This window comes from Haliaeetus albicilla, chromosome 27, assembly GCF_947461875.1.
Source record: "Haliaeetus albicilla chromosome 27, bHalAlb1.1, whole genome shotgun sequence".
Lineage (NCBI taxonomy): Eukaryota > Metazoa > Chordata > Aves > Accipitriformes > Accipitridae > Haliaeetus > Haliaeetus albicilla.
Window position 1 is genome coordinate 11,725,007 of NC_091509.1, and position 20,993 is coordinate 11,745,999.

Consider the following 20,993-nt stretch of genomic DNA (forward strand, 5'->3'; position numbering starts at 1 on the left):
AAACTCTCTTGGATGAAACTTACCGTAGATGTTTGGCCTTATGCAGAAATGTGATACAGAGAATTCCAACCCAAGCATTAAAAACTGGCGAAGCTATCGGAAACTGGCTCTTTAATATGGACCGTGTCGGGTGATGTTAGCAGCAGGTAGTTTTAGCTGCCCCACCTCTACTGACTGCCTCTCAGCACTTCTCGCTCTAGACATCGAACCGCTGTACTGTGAGCAAGCTCATACCAATGCATTCAGTGCTTTCACTTGCTCTGCCAAAGTATGGCTTTAAATGAATTTTTCACAAGTGAGTTCTAAAAGGCTTTATTATGGAAACAGTTCACGCCTTCAGGAGTATATTTAGGTCTTGTAAAAGGTGCCAAGTTGCAAGCTCTGGAGGCAAATTCTATATTCATAAACATATCGGGCTAAAGTCATCCCAAAGTATCCTCTGTCTCCAAGCAAAGTGCTTCAGCCTCATCCTGCAGGGGCTGGTGATCTCAGTGACGCTGGTGGGTGGGAGTGCGTTTGCTGGCAGGCCAGCCTGGCGCTTCGGGGCAGTGGCGGCGGTGGTGGTGACGTGTTACCAGTCCGGCTTCTGGAAATAGAAGCCGAGCAGAGCCAGTGGCTTGTTCCTGTCCTGCCACTCCAGCATTTGAGTGGGCACCAGCGAGCGGTGACTGACCTGGTGCGACGCCCTGGTGAGGGAACACAGCGGTCAGGGGCAGCGTGGGCCAAAGCGGGGCAACGGCCTGCCCACTCGACCCGTCTCGTCTCCTTGCAGCCCCACAGCCGCCCCGGGACCCTCTCTCTGACCGCCCTGGCCCCTCTCCGCCCTTTGGGCACCCACCACACCGTCCTGCCGGTGCTTCCCCCCTCCCCCCGCCCGGCGCTGCCCCGGCCGTGTCCCTTCAACGCCTTTTGCCTCAGCGCCGCAGCCGCCCCGCCCGCCGGCCCCGCCCTCGGCCTGCAGGGGGCGCCAACTCCTTCCCCCCCCGCCGGGGCGCGCGGCCGTGCGCGGCGGGAACGCCAGGGGGTGCCCGAGGCCGCGCGGCGGCGCGCGGGGGCGCGGGGCGGGCGGGCGGCGGCGCGGGGCGGGAGGGGAGGGGGGGAAAGGGGGGGGGGAGCTGAGGGGAGAAGGCGGGAAGGGGGGTGGGGGGTGGGGGGGGGAGCCGCCGCCTGCGCCCGCCCTCAGTCGCGCTTGCGGAGCCGCAGCCGAGCGCAGGGCGCAGCGCTGTCCCTTCAGCACCGCTTCCCCCCCTCCCGCCCGCCTCATTACCGCAAAGAAAAATTAACGGAAGGCTTTCCGCGCCACCACCCGCCGCCGGCCCCCCCCCCCTCCTCCTCGCCTCCGCCTTTCCCCCGCCCCCCCCCTTTTCCCCCCTCCCCACCCCTCGCCGCAGCGCCCGGGCCGAGCCGCCGCCAGTGACCGCGTGGTTTGCAGTAAGTAGGGGCTCGGGGGCGGCGGGAGGGGCGCGGAGGTGGTGGTGGTGGGGGGGGGTGTCCGCAGCCCCCCACCCCCCTTCCCCACTATCCCCCCCCACCCTCTGCGGCGCGACCCCCAGCCCCGCCGCCCCCCGGGGGGAGCTGGGAGGAGGGGACCCCCCCAAATCACCCAGGGTGCGGGGTTTGCAAGGGAGGATTTCTGTACCCTCAAGGGGGCTGCAAATAAAACCCAAAACCCCAAGAAACAGGGGAGGGGGGGTCAAAAGGGAGATGCGCCCCATCCCCACGCACGTTTGCGGTTGCTTCGGCGCTGGCGGCACTCGCAATCGGTAACGGCGGCGGCGTGTTGGGAGCAGCCGCGCTTGGGTTTGTGAGGGGTTTTTGTGGGGTGTCTGGGTGAGGTACGGCAAAACGCGTGTGTGAAGGCGAGCGGTGGCGGGGTGTGCCGTGCGTCTAGAAACCCCGGTGTAAAAGCCCAGGTAACCCATATGCCAAGTGAAACCGGGCAGGGTAAGGCAGAAATCCACCTCTTCCCGCGACCCTTGTGACATTGATCGTCTTGCCGGTTTTAGGTCTGGAAAGCAAGGTCCAAGAATGGTGAAGCTGGGGAGTAATTTGAACGACAAGAACAGCAAACAACCATCCAACGAAGATGGTTTTCAGACAGTTCCTTTGATCACACCTTTGGAAGTAAATCACCTGCAGTTCCCGGCTCCGGAAAAGGTAAAACAAAAATCGAATGGCGCTCCTGCATGATTATGCACACATATGTGCCCCTTGGTGTTCACTGCCTTGGTGACTTACTGGTCTCTGGCGATGTGAACTGTGGCATAGTGTTTATTCAATAAATAAAAAGGGGTTACCTTTCATAGTGTGTTTATCTGTTTTAACATGGCAAGTAAGCGCGCAACTGTCCCCCAACTCCTTCCCTCTCCCAAACCCCCCAAATATTCCTTCACAAGTACAACTGGAAAAAGCTTAGTATGTTTCTCTTGCAAGCCCTGGAGAAACTGAAGAGCAGTTTGCAATGCGTTATTATCGGTAAGATTAATTGCCTGCATTGAGAGTAATGTGATAACTCTTCTGAAATAAGCAGCTATTTTAATTATCATCTCAGTTAAGCTTTGTTTTCTTCTCCGTGGCTTTGCAAAGCTTATTTGGGCATTGACGATGCTGATTTCTCTGAAGAGAGCGGCTGAGTTCCCCCATGCGCGGGGTGGTGATGGAGCAATCCAGGGATTCGTTTCCCCGATTGGCTCCAGCCAGGGGACAGCTTTCTCCCCTGCCCACTCAACACTCTCAGAACTGAATGCAGCACTAAAATGTCCAGAAACGTGCATCGGCGATTGGCTGCGGTTTGGTGGTTGGAATTTTTTAGATGCAGTATGTACTAGGAAATCTTTTGTCTAGATTGATGCAGCGATGATGCATGTCAGTATAACCTGGTGAGAACATGATGAGACCGTAAAAATCTGTATGCCCCAACAGTCCTTACAAAAACAAAGCCTGTCTGCAATGTAGTTCCCAGATGCCACAGAGATGGAGCTAACTCACCCGAAAGTACAGACAGAATGATTAGATCTCACAGGATAATGGAATAATAGTAAAATTAACACTGATGATTATTGAACACATATCCTGTTTTCACTGTGGTACAGAATGAATTTCCTCTAAATACATTAGGAGAACATGATGATGGATGTGATAAAACTGTCTAGATAGGCAAACTATGTTTATTTTATGATAGAGCTAGTCAACTGCCTCGACATCCTGGGAACCAGAGCTGTGCCAGACAAAGGCGCTAGCTTCATCCTCCATGTGCCTCATGGCAATCAGGAGCGACTTCGCTGTATTCAGGAGGGTTACACTTCCATGAATTGTTGTGAATGAGAGGCTAAACCAGCCCTTATCTATGACTCCGACAAATAAGATTAAGCCAAATAATTCAGGCAAAGCAGTATGATTTATCATAAATGTCTGAAAAGCTCAGAGGAAACTATAGATGTGTAAAAGTAGCTCATTTGATGCTAGTACAAATGGCTCATTGAGATAACACAGTGTCACACAATGTGAAATTTAAATGACTCATGTATCAGGTGAGACATGGATAACCTAACAAAAATCCTTTCAAGGTAATAAAGTGGTAATAAGTGTTCTCACGACCACCACGTTCCAATTGCCTGTTGGTGAACAAACACTGGAGTGTATTGGTCTGGTGTGATTCCTTGCTGATTTTTCTGTTTAAACATGCCTACATCAATAATTCACATGTTGTTAGGTTACATTACCTTCATTAGCATACATTACTGTCAATGCATCTACTGACATCCGTATTTTTCTTTGCTGGAAGAGTGGGATGTATCTCCAGGAGTGCTAAGCATGATTCAGAACTCATTAGAGTCAATGGTATTGATTTCTTCAGGCTGTGGTTCAGCTCCTGTGTGCAGTAGGCCTCGAGTTAACGGCGACTGGAGATCCGTTCACAAGAAGGAGAGGTTATTTATGATAAAAGCAAAATAATTCACAATCTGTTTCCTTTGCTCGTTGTAGAACAGATTCTGTTGGGGTGAGTTCACCCTGGGGCAGAGAGTCTGTTTAAAGACCTGCTAATAAGGAGTTGAGCCTCAGGTGAAAAGCTTGGGCAAAGGTTAAGTGATAGGGGGAAATTTCAGCTTTGTACTTAGGAAAGCAAAGCTGCTACTGAATTCAGTCAGCCTGTGAGCCCGAGGAAGAGTAGACAGGGATTTCAAGTCTTTCAGAGTGTATTCTTGTTTGGACTTGCCTTGCAGTCAGGAGGCAGGGTTAAACCCCCCCCCGAAATCGATTTGAGGTTTTTTTCCACCTATTCCTAAAACCTGCCAGCAGTTGATTTTTAGCGTGGGAGAATGAGGACATAAGCCAAGGCACTTTCTGTGCTTTTTGCATGGGATGCTGTATAAATGACCAGAGCCAAAACAGCTTTGGTGTTGCGGTCTGCATGCAACAAGCTCAGAAGGGCTTGCTCGCTCGTTTTCTTAAATGCAGACTCACTGCTGTTCACTTTTAACCACAAGGAGGCAATGCTCCCGGCCCTGCTCGCTGCCTGCCCGCCAGCTGCTGCTAATCACATCGCCTTTGCCACTGCAACAAAGAGCTGGCATGCCCTGGCATTTTTCTGTAAGTGAAATCTGGGGGAGAAAAAAAAAAAAAAAGGAAAAAACCTGCTAAATACTCATCTTTCAGGGCTTCTCTTCACCATATCTTCATTTAAGAAGTTGTGAGCTCTCAACCTGGATCTGACCTTGGGTCCAGGGCTATCCAGGGTGCATCAAAACCAGAGCGAGGAGGTTTGACGGCAGCTTGGGGCTGTGTACTTGCTCTAGCTTCAGTCTGTCTGATAAAGGAGGAGTAGTACCAGCTTTGGCTAGCGATCCAATAGTATACTAGGTCTGTGCTGGGTAACCTAACTGCTGTTACTACCAGTGTGCAACAATGCCTTCACCTGGTGTATGCATGCTCTGTTAATTTATAGGCTTATTTTTCTTCCTTTTAAGGATATTTTTGTAACTGGATCACCTGAGAGTCACTCAGAGTGACTCTCAGCATTAACCTCTGTAGGTGTTTCACCACAGCTGCTTTTCTTTCAAAGTGTTTTTTTGTGTCTGGCTCCCCTTTCAGAGAAAGGATACAGAGAAATAATATAAAAATGAGGCTTTTGCTCTTGTGATATAATCCCTGAGGCCCATCTCTTTTCAGATAGTTCCTCGATTATAAGAAATCACGTGGGGGTTGATGGGGGAAACACTTAGAGGTATGCTTAAACTTATTGGCTGTTCTTTTGGGGATGCTTTCCTAACAGGCTTGTTTTCTGAAGCGCTGTGAGCTTAGCAGCTCCAACATCCACCTTGATGCTGTTGGAAAAATCCAGGCAGGAATTCAGGAGGCTTGAATTTGGCAACCTTTTTTTAAAATTATTGGCCACTGGACTGACTATTTCTTTTTCCACCAAATGAGGAAGTCTTCTCCCAAGGCTCGTGCTATTCCTCCTGTACCATCAGCATTCTTGTCGGTCTGTCAGCAGTTGTATGGCTGCAAGGGGAGAAATGTACCTGGGACAGTAATTTCTCCCCTAGGGTGCTAAGCCTGCTGTGTATTTATATTTATTTACTGTCTTCAAGCATTTGCCTTGTTCCCTGTTCTCTTGCTGAGGTGGCATTTGAAGGCAGAGACAGATGCTCTTAAATCATTTTTGTCTGGCCTTTTTGCTGAAATCCGTCTATGTAACAGGAATAATAGCCATCACCAGTGACAAGCCCTTGACCTGGCTTTTTATGTCTCTGAATTTCATTTCTTTTTATTCAAAAAGCAAAAAAAAGAAGTCTTTTTTTTTTTCTTTTAGGACCAAAGGGGAAAAGGTTAGCTGTTCACTTGTTTTCCTAAGCGTAGACAAAGCGCTTCAGCTGTAATTGTTACACATCTCTGCAACGATAATGCTAAAAGATAGGCAGCTTTTCAGCGACCATACTGTTTCACTGAAATTTTAAATGAGACCAACAACTGGGGATCTCTTGGTCTCATAGGCTCACTTCAGTATAATCCAGCAGGAAATGCCTCTGTTCTGGCAGTAAAAATCCTAATTTTACATAACACAAAAGTGCATGAAAGCTATTGTCAGTGCTGAAAAAAACATCCGGCATCTCTTTTGTGGTGAAGGCTGCAGAAGGCTTATCATGTGGTCCATTGTTCTTTATTTTGAATGCATCTGGAGGCTTGAGAAATAATTTCTCTGGTGACAAATTCCTGCCATCCAACCCATGAAAGAAAAAAAAATAGATGTAACTGCTCTCTTCAAACGCTTTTCCCATCCCATGCTCCTGCCTCTTGCCCTCCCTGGCCGCACCCCTCTCTGAGTGGCTGAGACCATGTGTTTACACGCAGTAATCAAGAGTTCCTGAAAATCTGGAGGGTCCCTTGTGTTCACAGCCTGTCCCTATTGGTTTAACAGAAAATAATGTTTTGTCCTGGCCAGCTGAGCAGGCATAATTAATAGTATGCTGGATGAGTGCTTTTGTACCTAGGGGACTACTTGCAGCTCTGTCCTGAAATACTGATGTCAGTCTGCCCTCTGCGAAGCCTAGCAGTGCACGGCGGCCCTAGCCAGCCTGAAGGCATACACTGTCAGGGCAGCATGGAGCTGTTTTTGGGGTGCTGCTACATGTGGTGGGGCCAGAAGCAGCTCAGCCATCCCTGCCGCTGTCTGGGGGGGGGTCCTGATGCAGCCGGGGGCAGGTGTCTGTGCTCCTGCTCACGCTGCTGGTGAGTTTGGTGGGATGGAGCAAATGGCAAAAGGAGAGATGGGGCAGGGCCAGTAATTGTGGCAGCTGAAGGAAGAAAGAGTAAAAGGGAGGAGGAGGATGCAAAGGGAAAGAAAGCATGAATAAAAGAAAGGAATAAAAAGAGAGCATTACAAATATGAAGGAATGGGCAGGCTGTCTTGCCTTTCCCCATCCTTTCCTTTCTCTGCTTGGGATATTCTGCCTAATCCTCACAAATACCAAAGTCTGAGCCTTCCTCTCCTGTGACATTTGTCCCCCTTCTGCACTGTGCAAATCCATTTGTCCTCTAAATGTGTATTTGAATGTAAACACCGCCTCTGCTCATTAAGCTGTAATAAATATTTGCAGCAACACACACTCTGGCAGCGCAGGGTATCTGGGGTAACCATTTTGATTTTGTTTGCACGTGTTGGACAGCCTTACCTGAGGTTCTTGGCATTTCACGCTCGTCTTCTTTGGATACCGCTGCTGTCAGGCTAGCCTTCCCCTAGCACACTGAACACCTCTGCTTGCGGGCGATCCGCTCAGGGCAGGACTGCACTGCAATCCAAGCATGTGCTTGCAGCCTTTGCAGACACCTGAGGTAGCATTCAACTGCCTCACCTGCATACAGATAACATGTTGCTACTGCAGATCTTCACTATAGAAAAACTCAGGATTTGTGTAGCCTGTGCAGAAATTTCTTTCCTTAACTGCCTTGCTATCAGTGATTGAATTAGGTGGTTTAAAGCTAGCTTGTGCCTGTTTTTGTGAGCTCCGTTGCCGCTCTTAAACCCAGTTATGTCTGCACTGCAATTCCTAGAGCTGCACTCTGCAGAAACAGCAGAAATGGACACAGGAAAAGTGTGTTAGGATATGGATGTTTGGCTAAGCCTGTTGCAATCTATTCTTTTTTCTAACATGAAAGCCCATTGCTGCAGGTGGAAGTTATTTCAGCAAGACCGTGAAGTGAACCCCATATACCAGTTACTTACTGGTCTGGAAAGTAAGACTGGGCAGGATTCTTGACTAGTGTAAATCAGCGTAGTTTAGATGAAATCAATGGAGCTCGGCTAATTTACCCTGGCCAATTTACCATCATTACAGCTGAGTGATTGATTCTTTTGTCTGCCTTGCTATACCCTCTCCTGGCTGAACCTACTGAAATCAATTTTTGTCACCCCTTCGCAGCCTCCTGTGGGTTCCTGATGGTTATGGTCACACAGGGATTTGTAGGGAGACTTAGCTGAATAATTTCCAAGCCCTTTATGTTTGCGAGCTATGCCTTTCGCTTCTCAGCTGCTTTCAGCTCCCAAAGCAGCCTTTGCATTCTGTGCTGCCTTTCATTGGTGATGCCAGGGCTGATTACGTTTGCTGTCTTTGTCCTTTTGTGATGTTCCTTATGGCTGGAATATCCTCCTGGCACTGATTCAGGAGACCACTTTTTTCTACCACCCTCTGTGAAACTAATTTCCAGCACAACACCCATTAGATGAGCTGATACAAGGAAAAAAAGCAGAGTGTTTCTACTGACTGTGACTTTCTCCATTGACTATGGATTTGATTCCAGGGCATCCTTTTCTTAAATTTTCCTTTTTTTTTTCTTTTTGCTGCTTGATATTTCAGGCATTTTATGTATTCAAATAGTGACTAGGATGCCATGGGGACTACCATTACATACATCCCAAATGCCAATTTTAATACTAATCTCTGGGAAGTCTGCCTGCTGTGTTCATCCTGTAGTTTTAGAAGCATAGCTGCCTCTCCCATGGGATGGTCATAATTATTTGGGAAAGTTTTTTAAAGACCTAATTGTCTAAAAATGTGGGAATTTTCAGCATGACGATTGCTAGGTAGTCTGAGATTACTAGTCCACCCAGTCCAATGTGTCCTGTTTCTAGCAGGAACCAGTGCAAGAGTCTGAAGGAGGTACAGGAGGTGCTGCAGTAGGCATGGAACTGCTCATGTCTATCAGTGTTTCATCCTAAGCCTACAAAGAAAGAGATTGTTTTAAGCCCCGAAACATGATTTTTGCATCTCTTTTCCTATACCCTTTTACTGCTAAGTATTTTAACTTCAGCTACTGTTGGCAATGTGCACATCACATTTGCTCTTTGAAGCTGGCTGTGTGTGAGGATTAGAGCTTGTAGGTCACTGGAGAATTTTGTGTGCGAGCAGGTGGTGAATTTTAGCCATCCCTTGGCTTGTAGCACATAAACATAGAAACCAACTCAGTTGCAGCAGATTTAGTGTCAAGACTGGGAGTCACCATTTTGCTATCATCAGTAACCTGGACAGCATGCTACAACTGGGACTTGGTCTAAGGTCTTTCTCAGCTATTGATGCTCAGTTGGGTAATGAGGGCAAAGGAAACCACGATGTCAGTGCCAGTCATAGGTTTATATTTTCTGTTCTCTCTCTGCAAGGAATGAAGAAAGGCATGGAAAGGAATGAAGCCAAGAGTCTCATTTTCGTTTAAAAGAGAGCATAACTAATCTACATGGAAGCTGATGAGGGTGTTACAACCATTTTGCAGGACTACAAAGTCCAGCTTTGAACTTGGAAGAAACCTTTCCCCTTGGTAGGAGAAACACATTTTGTTTATCTCTTCTGTCAATGTGAAAGCCACTCTGAGTGAGAGACTCTTCATTATTAATAATCCCAGGAAGTACTATTTTAAATTTTTATGGTTTGCACTTTGCAGCACCTGAACCACAATATATTACATGCACCGTGGCAGTGAAGTGGGAATTACAGCAGGGCTGCATGTCTTTTTCCAAATGAATAATTTAAAGTTTTCACAATGCTAGTTATGTTAAATATTATTACTCATTTCTTCAGGGAAAACCATAGAGCTCAAACGCAAATATGAAGTGGCAATAAATGATCTTATATTTAGCCAGTCTGAGACAAGACTCAGAATTCATATCAGTTCATTTTCTGAAACACTTACTTCATCCCATTGCGGGAAAATCCTTTTTAAGGTTCTATGCTTAATGTGATATTTTTCCATTTGTCACATTTCACGTCTACTCTGCTCCTTCCTCCTCAAAGCAAATGCTTTTAATATAGTCCACCTGGTTAGAAGCTTTCTTTCTTTTTTCTTTCAGCATCCTAAATCTCTAGATTTCCCAGCACTCTCCTACTATTTACTTTCTCAAGGTTGTTGATGATGGATTTCCTGCTGGTGTACACAGACTCTCAGCTGTTGTTTCTCACCTCAGCACACCTATAATTTTCCAAAGCAGCGCTACAGAGAAGGTGCCTGGTCTTGCATTCATTAAAGCCAAGGAAAGGCTTCCTATTGATTCCAGTGGTGTCACTAGCATTAAGCCTAGAATAGTAAGTGCATTTAGGTATAGGACTTGATAAATGTATTGGCAAACAGCATCATTAGAAAAAACTTGCTTGTGTGGAGCAGCATGATAGATATGGCTTGTTGTCTTGTCATGTTTGGGGTTTTATAACTTTTACAGGCTATTCTTTATAGACTGCTACTGAGCTCTTGCAGAAAAGTGTTTGAAGGATTGGAATGAGGAACAGGAAGATGCAAGAAAGAGAATACAAAGTAAAAACCTTTCAAGACATGGAGAGTGCTATTACATCTGCTAACCTGGGATGATTGAGGACAACAATTCTGCAGAGAGCTGCCATTTTCCATGGAGTGTCTGACTTCCTACCCACCCGAGCCATATCTTGCTAGCCCCTAATCCCAAGAATATTATATTTATATGCAGAGTGTGCTGGAGCTACTATTATCACTCAGTTAATGAAAACCTGAGAAAACATGGTGCACTGTAAGTAGCAGCAAGCTGTGGTCTGTCTTCCTGACTCAACCACCAATTGTTGGTGTGACTCAGCACGTGACTAAGCTTCACAGAATCACAGAATCATAGAATGGTTTGGGTTGGAGGGGACCTTAGAGCTCATCTAGTTCCAACCCCCTGCCATGGGCAGGGACACCTTCCACCAGACCAGGTTGCTTAAAGCCCCATCCAACCTGGACTGCAACACTGCCAGGGATGGGGCATCCACAGCTTCCCTGGGCAACCTGTTCCAGTGCCTCACCACCCTCACAGTGAAGAATTTCTTCCTTACATCTAATCTAAATCTACCTTCTTTCAGTTTAAAACCGTTACCCCTCATCCTGTCACTACACTCCCTGATAAAGAGTCACTCCCCATCTTTCCTAGGCCCCCTTTAGGTACTGGAAGGCTGCTATAAGGTCTCCCCAAAGCCTTCTCTCCTCCAGGCTGAACAATCCCAACTCTCTCAGCCTGTCCTCATAGGAGAGGTGCTCCAGCCCCCGATTATCTTTGTGGCCCACCTCTGGACTCGCTCCAACAGGTCCCTGTCCTTCTTATGTTGGGGGCCACAGAGCTGAATGCAGTACTCCAGGTGGGGTCTCACAAGAGCAGAGGGGGAGAATTGCCACCCCTTGACCTGCTGGTTACACTTCTTTTGTTGCAGCCCAGGATACGGTTGGCTTTCTGTGCTGCAAGCGCACATTGCAGGGCCATGTTGAGCTTCTTGTCAACCACCCCAAATCCTTCTCCGCAGGGCTGCTCTCAATCCACTTGTTGCCCAGCCTGTGCTTAGGATTGCACTGACCCGTGTGTGGGACCTTGCACTTGGCCTTGTTGAACTTCAGGAGGTTCACAGGGGCCCACCTCTCAAGCCTGACAAGGTCCCTCTGGATGGCATCCTGTCCCTCCAGCATGTCGACCGCACCACACAGCTTGGTGTCATTCATTGGCAGATTTGCTGATGGTGCACTCAGTCCCACTCTCCATGTCACCAACAAAGATGTTAAACAGCGCTGGTCCCAATACTGACCCCTGAGGAATGCTACTCATCACTGCTCTCCACTCGGACATTGAGCCGTTGACCGCAACTCTTTGAGCGCGACCATCCAGCCAATCCCTTATCCACCAAGTGGTCCACCTGTCAAATCCATGTCTCTCCAATTCAGAGACAAGGATGTTGTGTGGGACAGTGTCAAATACTATGCACAAGTCGAGGTAGATAACGTTGGTTGCTCTTCCCTTATCCACCAACACTGTAACCCCATCGTAAAGGCCACCAAATTTGTCAGGTACAATTCGCCCTTAGTGAAGCCATGTTGGCTGTCACCAGTCACCTCCTTATTTTCCATGGACCTTAGCATAGCTTCCAGGGGGATCCGCTCCATGATCTTGCAAGCACAGAGGTGAGACTGACTGGCCTGTAGTTCCCCAGGTCTTCATTTTTTCCCTTTTTTAAAATGGGGGTTATGTTTCCCCTCCTCCAGTCAGTGGGAACTTCCCCAGACTGCCACGACTTCTTAAATACGATGGGGAGTGGCTTAGACACTTCATCTGCCAGTTCCCTCTGGACCTGTGGATGCATCTCATCAGGGCCCATGGACTTGTGCACCTTCAGGTTCCTTAGATGGTCTCGAACCTGATCTTCTATTGTGGGTGGTTCTTCATTCTCCCAGTCCCTGCCTTTGCCTTCTGTGTCTTCGGTGGTGTGGCTGGAGCACTTGCCGGTGAAGACTGAGGCAAAAATGTCATTGAGTACCTCAGCCTTCTCCATGTCCTGGGTAACCAAGTCTCCTGTTTCCTTACGGAGAGGGCCCACATTTTCCCCAGTCTTCCTTTTATCACCGACATATCTATAGATGCTTTTCTTGTTGCCCTTGACATCCCTGGCCAGATTTAATTCTGTCAGGGCTTTAGCTTTCCTAACCTGTTCCCTGGCTGCTCAGATAATTTCTCTGTATTCCTCCCAGGCTACCTGTCCTTGCTTCCACCCTCTGCAGGCTTCCTTTTTGTGTTTGAGTTTGTCCAGGAGCTCCTTGTTGATCCATGCAGGCCTCCTGGCATTTTTGCCTGACTTCCTCTTTATTGGGATGCATCTTTTTTTTTTTTTTTTCTCTTTTTTTCCCTAGTCCTCCATCAGTAATATGGGGATAGTGGGGCCATGCTGGTATGTAGAGCACTTTGAGCCCTCTTGCTGAAGAATGCCACAGGAGCCCTAAGCATCAGTATTATAACTGGCTGTGGGAAGGTGACTGAAGCCAGCTTAAGCTCTGATCTGGCCAAAGCACTTAAATGCACACTTAACTTTAAATATCTGACTGATCCTGCTGATGTTAATAGCACAACTTGCATGCTTAAGTGCTTTGCTGAATTGGAAGTTAATGAGTTCAAAAACTTGGTTATGGAAGAAGCTGCAAGGACTGCAGTGTGGATCCCTGTAATTAGATGTGTCTTTTTTGCTGGTCCATGGAAGCCGTTTTCTTTCTTCCTGTATTCTTACCATGGGTCTGCAAACTTCATCTAGGAAGCAACTTTCAAAGAACAGTTTTATTTCAGATGTAAAATGAAGAAAGTCTCAGGTAATTTATTTGTGTCCCCTTTATTACATCTGCCATAAACAGCACAGTCTCTCTGCAATTTAAAGATGTAGAGTCTCTGGGAAATAGTATGAAAACCTTAAGAACAGGTCTCGGCAGCAACATAATTTGCAGGGAGGTCCCCCGAGCTAGTATTCATCTAGGCTTCATCCACAGTACAGACATTAAAGGACTACAGTTGGGCTGGACTAAGCTGGCAGGGAGGCTGATCTCTGGTGGATGTTCACAACACACAAAGTGGGGCACAGGCATAAGCTGGTGCTGGATCAGGGCCCAGATAATGAAACACAAAGACTGACAAGCATCCAAAAAAGTTCAAAGGGTATTTATGCAGCAATCACAAAGGCTCAGGCAATCCAAAAAGCTGATGGGACTGTTCCTGCTTTTTAGTGTTCATTTGCAGGTGCACAGGTTGCCTCATGAGATGAATAAAAATAATAATAATAATAACAATAATTCTCTGACCCAGTAAGCTCACGGTTAGGGATGCCAACCTAAAACGGCCAGACCCTTCTCACCATGAGGAGCATGAGTTAAGACAAGCCTTAGGGAGCATGCAGGAGGAGGTGAGAGCTCATGGAAGCAAGTGCAGAAAATGGGCAGAATGGTGTTTCTGCAGTGGGGGTGGAGAGGGGGCTAATTGTCTTTTTTGGGAGTATTCAAGAAACTACTTGTCCATTTAAGGACCGGTTCCATTGTTTGCATTTATCGTCCGCACTCAGGAGGCCAGAGCACAGCCAAGCATTGCTGACAGCTCTGGAAGTTACCCCCTTACAGCAGTTCATTTCCACCATAACAGCATTGCAGAGAAGGGAACGAGGAGATGGGCATTTCTTTCACTTCAGTTTGCTTTGAATTGCAGCTTACACAGGACCCCAATTTTATACTCCCTTTTGCAGGTTTCAGTCAAGAATAACTCTACTGAAGTCAGCAAAGCTGCAAAATGGACAAGAAGAGGGAGCAGGGATCATTCTGTTTGCTGTGGTTTGTAATAAACGCCAGTAGCTCTCCCAGGAAACCTGTCGTGGTGTGCGATGAATGTACCTTGTTTGCGTTGAAACAGTGGGATCCTGGGCTCTGATGGAACTGCTCTGGGGCAGCCGGTAATAAATGAATGCTGATTATGGCACTGATTGTGGAGTCAGTGGGGTTTTTATTACTGTACATCCAACAGCAATTTGGTTAGAATTTCTGAAAGACTTTACTGCCAGGAATTTTTTCTCAGTGACAAAATGGAAAGAAAAGGTGAAAAAGTAGTGATGGCAGGGAACAGGGGAAAGGCAAATCTTCTTTCTCACCCAACCCAAATCAGAAAACTGGAAAATGAAAACAGAACAAACAACCAAAATAGCAAAAACCCAATAATACTAAAAATACAGAAAAATTTCCTTGTAAGATTAATTATTCCTTTTCTAAATTTGCACTTAAATTAATATTTTGTGCTTTAGAGAAGTTCTTTTGGGTTTTGACCAGGTCTCATTTAAACTTGTTTGGAGACACTCACAACTGACACATGCACGGGAGGCTGTCAGTGTGGCAAATGCTCTGTTAAAAACTCTGTGTGTGTGTGGGGGGTGTATCTGTGTATTAACGTCCAACAGTGTTCACTCCTGTCTCTGGATACTGCTAAGGTAGCCCTGACTGGGGCGATCTCACTCATGCAGGAGGCTCAAGGAGCATGATGAACACAAGTCAGTTTCCAGAAGTCTTTGCGTGGGTGTCCTGATGGCAGCTTGTTGGATGGAGAGAGGGTGAACGTTGCTGCAAAAATGGGATCTATGCTCAGTCTTATTTATTTAGACTGTAGGGGACCGAACAAGAGCTAGCTCTTTTCTTCTAAATGTGCTCCCCATGCCCTCAGCAAAATTGCATTTTTATCGTTACTGCCAAAATATTGAATGCTACCCCCACACTTTGGGTTTTCAGCTTTCTGTTTTTCCTTTGTCATCTTGTCACACTACAAGAAGGGCCGGAAGGATCTGGGGAACTGCAGGCCTGTCAGTCTGACCTCGGTGCTGGGGAAGTTATGGAGCAGATCGTCTTGAGTGCCATCGCGAGGCATGTACAGGACAACCAGGCGATCAGGCCCAGTCTGCATGGGTTTATGAAAGGCTTGACTAACCTGATCTCCTTCTATGACAAGGTGACCCACTTAGTGGATGAGGGAAAGGCTGTGGATATTGTTTACCTGGACTTTAGTAAAGCCTTTGACACCGTTTCTGACAGCATTCTCCTGGAGAAACTGGCTGCTCGTGGCTTGGACGGGCGTACTCTTCACTGGGTAAAAAACTGTCTGGATGGCCAAGCCCAAAGAGTGGTGGTGAATGGAGTTAAATCCAGTCGGTGGCCGGTCACAAGTGGTGTTTCCCCAAGCTCAGTATTGGGGCCAGTTCTAATATCTTTATTGATGATCTGGACGAGGGGATCGAGTGCACCCTCAGTAAGTTTGCAGACAGCACCAAGCTGGACGGGAGTGTTGGCCTGCTCGAGGGTAGGAAGGCTCTACAGAGGGATCTGGACAGGCTGGATTGATGGGCCGAGGGCAATTGTATGAGGTTCAACAAGGCCAAGTGCCAGGTCCTGCACTTGGGTCACAGCAACCCCATGCAACGCTACGGGCTTGGGGAAGAGGGGCTGGAAAGCTGCCCGGCAGAAAAGGACCTGGGGGTGTTGGTCGACAGCCGGCTGAGTACGAGCCGGCAGTGTGCCCAGGTGGCCAAGAAGACCGATGGCATCCTGGCTTGTATCAGAACTAGTGTGGCCAGCAGGAGCAGGGAGGTGACTGTCCCCCTGTACTTGGCACTGGTGAGGCTGCACCTCGAGTCCTGTGTTCAGTTTTGGGCCCCTCACTACAAAAAAAGGCATTAAGGTGCTGGAGTGTGTCCAAAGAAGAGCAACGAAGCTGGTGAAGGGTCTGGAGCACAAGTCTTACGAGGAGCGGCTGAGGGAACTGGGGTTGTTTAGCCTGGAGAAAAGGAGGCTGAGGGGAGACCTTATCGCTCTCTACAAACAACTACCTGAAAGGAGGGTGTAGTGAGGGGGGTGTTGGTCTCTTCTCCCAATTAACAAGTGACAGGATGAGAGAAAACGGCCTCAGGTTGTGCCAGGGGAGGTTTAGATTGGATACTAAGAAATATTTCTTCACTGAAAAGGTTACCAAGCATTGGAACAGGCTGCCCGGAGAAGTGGTTGAGTCACCATCTCCAGAGGTATTTAAAAGAGGTGTAGATGTGGCACTTTGGAACATGATTTAGTGGGGGACTTGGCAGTGCTATGTTAAAGGTTGGACTCGATGATCTTAAGGGTCTTTTCCAACCTAAATGATTCTATGATTCTATGATTTTATTTCTGTGCTCTCCTTTAAAGAGGAGACCTTACTGACTGCCCTGTCTTTCTTCTACTGAGTAATTCCACCAGGTGTCTGACAAAGATACTTTAGCTTTCGCAATGCCAAAAGGCATTTAGCAAAGGTCCTTCTTACCTTCTCTGCTAAAGCTTTTTGATAGCTCTGCAAATTTCTCTGCAAAACACTGACCAGCAGGATGACTATGGCTCTGTGGACACACACATTTCACTGCTGGCACAGTCAGCAAATTGGGTTTCAAGTAGCTTCTGATCTGGCTGGGGACTGAGGTTACTTATTTATTCACAGACGTGATAGACATTGCTACTCGACTTGAATCTGATGCCTTGTGAAGGGCTGTGTGGGTTTATTTTCAGTCTCATGCTGTATCCCTCTAGACAGCATAATCCAAACTTTCCTGCTTATGGGATATTGGTTGAACATAACAACAGTTAAAAAATACCTGTAAGAAAACGCATTAATGACAAAGAGTGGAAGAAAATTAAATTATATCTAGAAACAAGTAAGGCTTTATTTTATTTTTTTTTCTTATATTCTGGCTTCATGGTCCTTCATTAAGACCTCATGTTAAAGACCTAATGTTAGAGTTTGTGGGAAAGCCCTCATGTATATTTTAAAATTTTGTCTGCAGCTAAATTTTAGATCAAGCAGGAAGCATGAATTTGGGAGAATTGGATATTGTGACTGGTAGGTTTGAAAACAGAATAAGTGCAATTTCTGAACACTGGTTGGCAGGTGTTGATGGGTGACATTCTGTAATTTACTGTACCGGCTTTACAAAAGGCCAGCAAGGAGACTGGAAAGCTGGGGGCCAGCTGCATGGAGTCCTGAGTGCACTTGCCTCCTTTTGAGTGAGAAAATGAGCTTATTGCTTGTTCATAACTCAGAGCTAACCTGGGCCAGTTTGTCTTGGCTGGAGAGGGAGCTTTGCTTTGTTTGGCCCACAGTGTGCTGGACTGCATTTCAGAGCATAGTGGGGTTTGATTCAATAGTAGGTTCAGAGTAGGGTTAGGGTTCATCCCAAACCCGCCAAATCAAGCTTGTCCATATGTCATTTCCCATCATCTATGTTGTGTCATCAGAAATCCTCAGTTCCAAAATGCTAATATAAATATATTTGGGTGGCTTTTTGTCCCCTCTTCTTCCCAAGTCTTAATGTTGCAAATGCTACTTAATAAATATTATGAAGAGAGATTCACTGAAGGATGTAAATATTCATCAGTCTTTAATGATTTGCATTTGAATTCAGAAAATTGGCTTATGACTCCACACTGATTTTCTTTCACTCTGATTTTCACATGGCATTAAATGCAGGAGGATTAAATACCTGGGGTTTTCTCTGGTCCAAGCCAGACTTTGCTGTCTTCATTTGGAAATAAGTTCAGCATTAGCTGGTAACTCAACCTTGTGCATCACTTAATCTTTTTCAATCCTTCAAGACTTTTTGTTTCTAACAAAGAACTTTAGGATCTCTCTTGTCACTCTCAAATGAACCAGTCACCACCTCTGGAGTATTTAATTTTCACCTTGGCAAGGCTGATGGCTGCATAGTCCTGCAATTCAGAATGGGAGGCCAAAAAGTGGAAGCGTTGGCCCTGGGATCAAGAGTTTCAATGTTCTTTCTATCCTTTTGTGTTTAACCTATCCAGACCTTGCAAACCACACCAAACCATTGTATGCTTTGTGGACCTTGTCCCGGGGTTGGGAATCCTGTGCAGAAGTGCAGTGGTAGTGTGTGGGATGAGCTCCAGCTCTTGGCCAGTGCTGAAGACAGGGCCATTTTATCTTCTCTTGCATTTTCCAGCTAGACTAAGACAGTGTGGCTATGCTGGCATGCTGGTACGAAGCTATTTAGCTGTATAGGCTCATGGATGGGTAGTCTTTTAAGATTCTCGTGTATAATGGGATGGATACGCTCAGTCCTCTGAAGGGCTGTTAGTTTCAGAGTACAGCCCTGATGCTTGTTGCCTCTGGGAGCAGCTGGCATTACGAGTTACCTTTTCTGTGTTTGCAGTGGGTGCGTTTTACCCAAAATATTTAGTGTCATTCTAGATTACAAATAAATTCAATGTAGATTGACAATGCAATTTTGGTAATTTGACCATACCCTTTTAAAAGCCACTTACGGCTTCTCCATTGGCGTAAGACACCTCATTTTTATAAGATTAGTAGGACCTGGATTAGTCAGCAAATGACACTGAGATCTTCTGGGGAAAACCCAAGGTGATAGTATGAGATTAATATTGATAATCTGGAGCCTGAATAAATGAGACACCAAATTTAAATTTAAATTGGCTTCAGTGGAACTTGTTAGGATGGGGCTTTTAATAAGTGAGGGTCTTCTTCAGGATGGGCTGTTATTCTGCGTGTTCTGCCTGTTGAATACGATATAAAAATTATATGCCTAGTCCTAAACAAAAGTAGGTGTCAAACATTTTGCTGTCAGCTAATTTAAGACTCAGTGTGATAAGCTCACTGTCCTAGGTCTGTGTATCTGCCTGACTATTTATCTGTGTCTCTTAGTTCCTGAGGGTATGATAAGTTTGTGTTAATTTATGGTTCTAAGATACTTGTGTATGTCCAGGGGATGGTTTATACAGAAAAGCTTAGATAACAACAACAAAAAAATGTATGCTGTCTGCAGAAACCTTAGAAGTGTTGATGTATTCCAGGTAATTGTGAAAACAAGAACAGAATATCAGCCTGACCAGAAGAACAAAGGAAAACTCAGAGTGCCCAAAATTGCTGAATTCACAGTCAGTTTCACTGATGGTGTAACAGAAAGACTAAAGGTAAGAAATGGTTATTCTGCTGCCTTCTGATGTAAATGCCACACATTTTAAAATAACTGAATCAAAGTGACAGTAAAGACAAAACAAGTTTAACACTCCACTCAGCACTAGGGTCAAAGAGAGGTTTATCTGCATGAGTATAAAGCTTTTTTTTTTTTTTTTTTAGGACAGGCATGAAAATACCTTCATAACTAGATCTAAAGTAAGAAATGTTTTCCTTTTCAAGGAAAAGTTGTGAAAATATTTTACAGCCCAAATTTAAAGTAAAACAAGTTTGAATCTTTTTTCTTCTCAAACATTTGTGTTTAAAAAGAATAAAAAAATCACAGTGAAGATTGATTGAAACAATTTGTTTCACCTTTTAAAAATTCTTTTGTCTTGTCAAACAAAGCTTTTCATATTTAAAATATTTTATTATTATAGAATTATATTATTATAGATTAAAAGCCATTTCAAACTGGATTAAAAAAGAGATGTTACACAAATATTCAAGCAGCATATTCTGTCCTGTAAGCAGTTTTGGTTCACGGGAATTGGAATTTTCTGATGAAAAATGTTTCCTTGAGAAATTTTCAACAGGCTCTACTCAAACATGGAAAGAAACTCATGAATTATTGAGTGCCCTCAGTTCCTGTTGACTGCAGCATATTAGAATGGCTCAGTTCCTCCTAAAATTAGACTCGAAGCATGTAGCTGCTAGTATTTTCTCCCTTTTCATTGAGAAGATATGGTGCTTTTCCTAAACCAGAGAGCATGGGAGTGATAAAAATGTGAGATCTAATTTCACATTTCCAAAGTCAGAGGAAATATCAATGATTTAAGTAGAAAACAGAGAGAGTAGGCAGTGCTTAGCTATAGTCCTGCTCCTTGAAAAGCTAGGATTGGGTTTATACATTTTTGTGAAAGGGTATCATCATCAACAATTAACAGCAATTGACTCAAGGAAGTGAATAGTCTTTCATTTGGCCCAGTTGTTCTTAGTTTTGCAAAAAATAAAAAAGTTTATTATAATTATTTTCTAGTAATTTAGAAGAAAACTATCACTTTTAAAATTGGAATGCAATCCAGGAAAAATTGTTACTATTCTTCCTTGATAAACTTCAAGATAAGGCTTGTTCAACTTACTGAAAGGAGAAATGTTTAGCTACTCTCTTCTAAAGCACTACAGAATGGCACTGTTTCTGTTTTTTCCAGAAATTCACTAGCATATATTTCACAAGGGCAATTCTGTTGCTTTCATCCAGGATATTTAAAGCCAGAATTTATTCTTAAGAGGTCTATGAATAAATGTTTATAGCTTTTTGGTTTTTTTTCCAGTGGACACCACATGTTTTGATCTGAATTACTTCCCAGGGGCATACATGCTGTTGATTTTGACCAAGTTCTTCACTGATCTTATTGCATGCATAGTACCTATTTGCCACCAGTAGTGACTCTCCGTTGGTACCACTAGTAAAGTAAACAGCGAATTAGCCACAGTTAAATCCCCAGTCTTGGAAACTGCAGCAGATGTTTTCCAGTGTGAGCAACGTACAAATCAGAACCAGACACAATGTGCCTGAGAAACAACAGTAAATGTAGTCTGCTGGAAGTTGGCTTGTGACCTGCAATAAATGGCATTATTGTTGATATTGTGAGTAACGGTGCTTCACTGGGTATTTAAAACCTAATCTTGCAGCCCTGAACAGCGTTAAAGTCAGCGTAAGACC

General features: G+C 45.5%; 1 protein-coding gene across 2 annotated transcripts in view; it reads left to right on the forward strand.

Annotated features, from left to right (window-relative positions):
• Positions 1 to 1,298: 1,298 nt before the first annotated feature.
• NSG2 (neuronal vesicle trafficking associated 2) overlaps positions 1,299 to 20,993 on the forward strand; it is a 41,394-nt gene continuing 21,699 nt past the window's right edge. Inside the window, exons 1-3 of one of the 2 annotated variants that reach the window (XM_069773158.1) lie at positions 1,299 to 1,431; positions 2,007 to 2,157; positions 19,165 to 19,284. In XM_069773158.1, the coding sequence (XP_069629259.1) occupies positions 2,029 to 2,157; positions 19,165 to 19,284 (249 nt within the window). In that variant the 5' untranslated portion in view covers positions 1,299 to 1,431; positions 2,007 to 2,028. Of the gene's footprint in view, positions 1,432 to 1,894; positions 1,914 to 2,006; positions 2,158 to 19,164; positions 19,285 to 20,993 lie in introns of those variants that run through there. The other variant, XM_069773159.1, reaches the window with a different exon arrangement.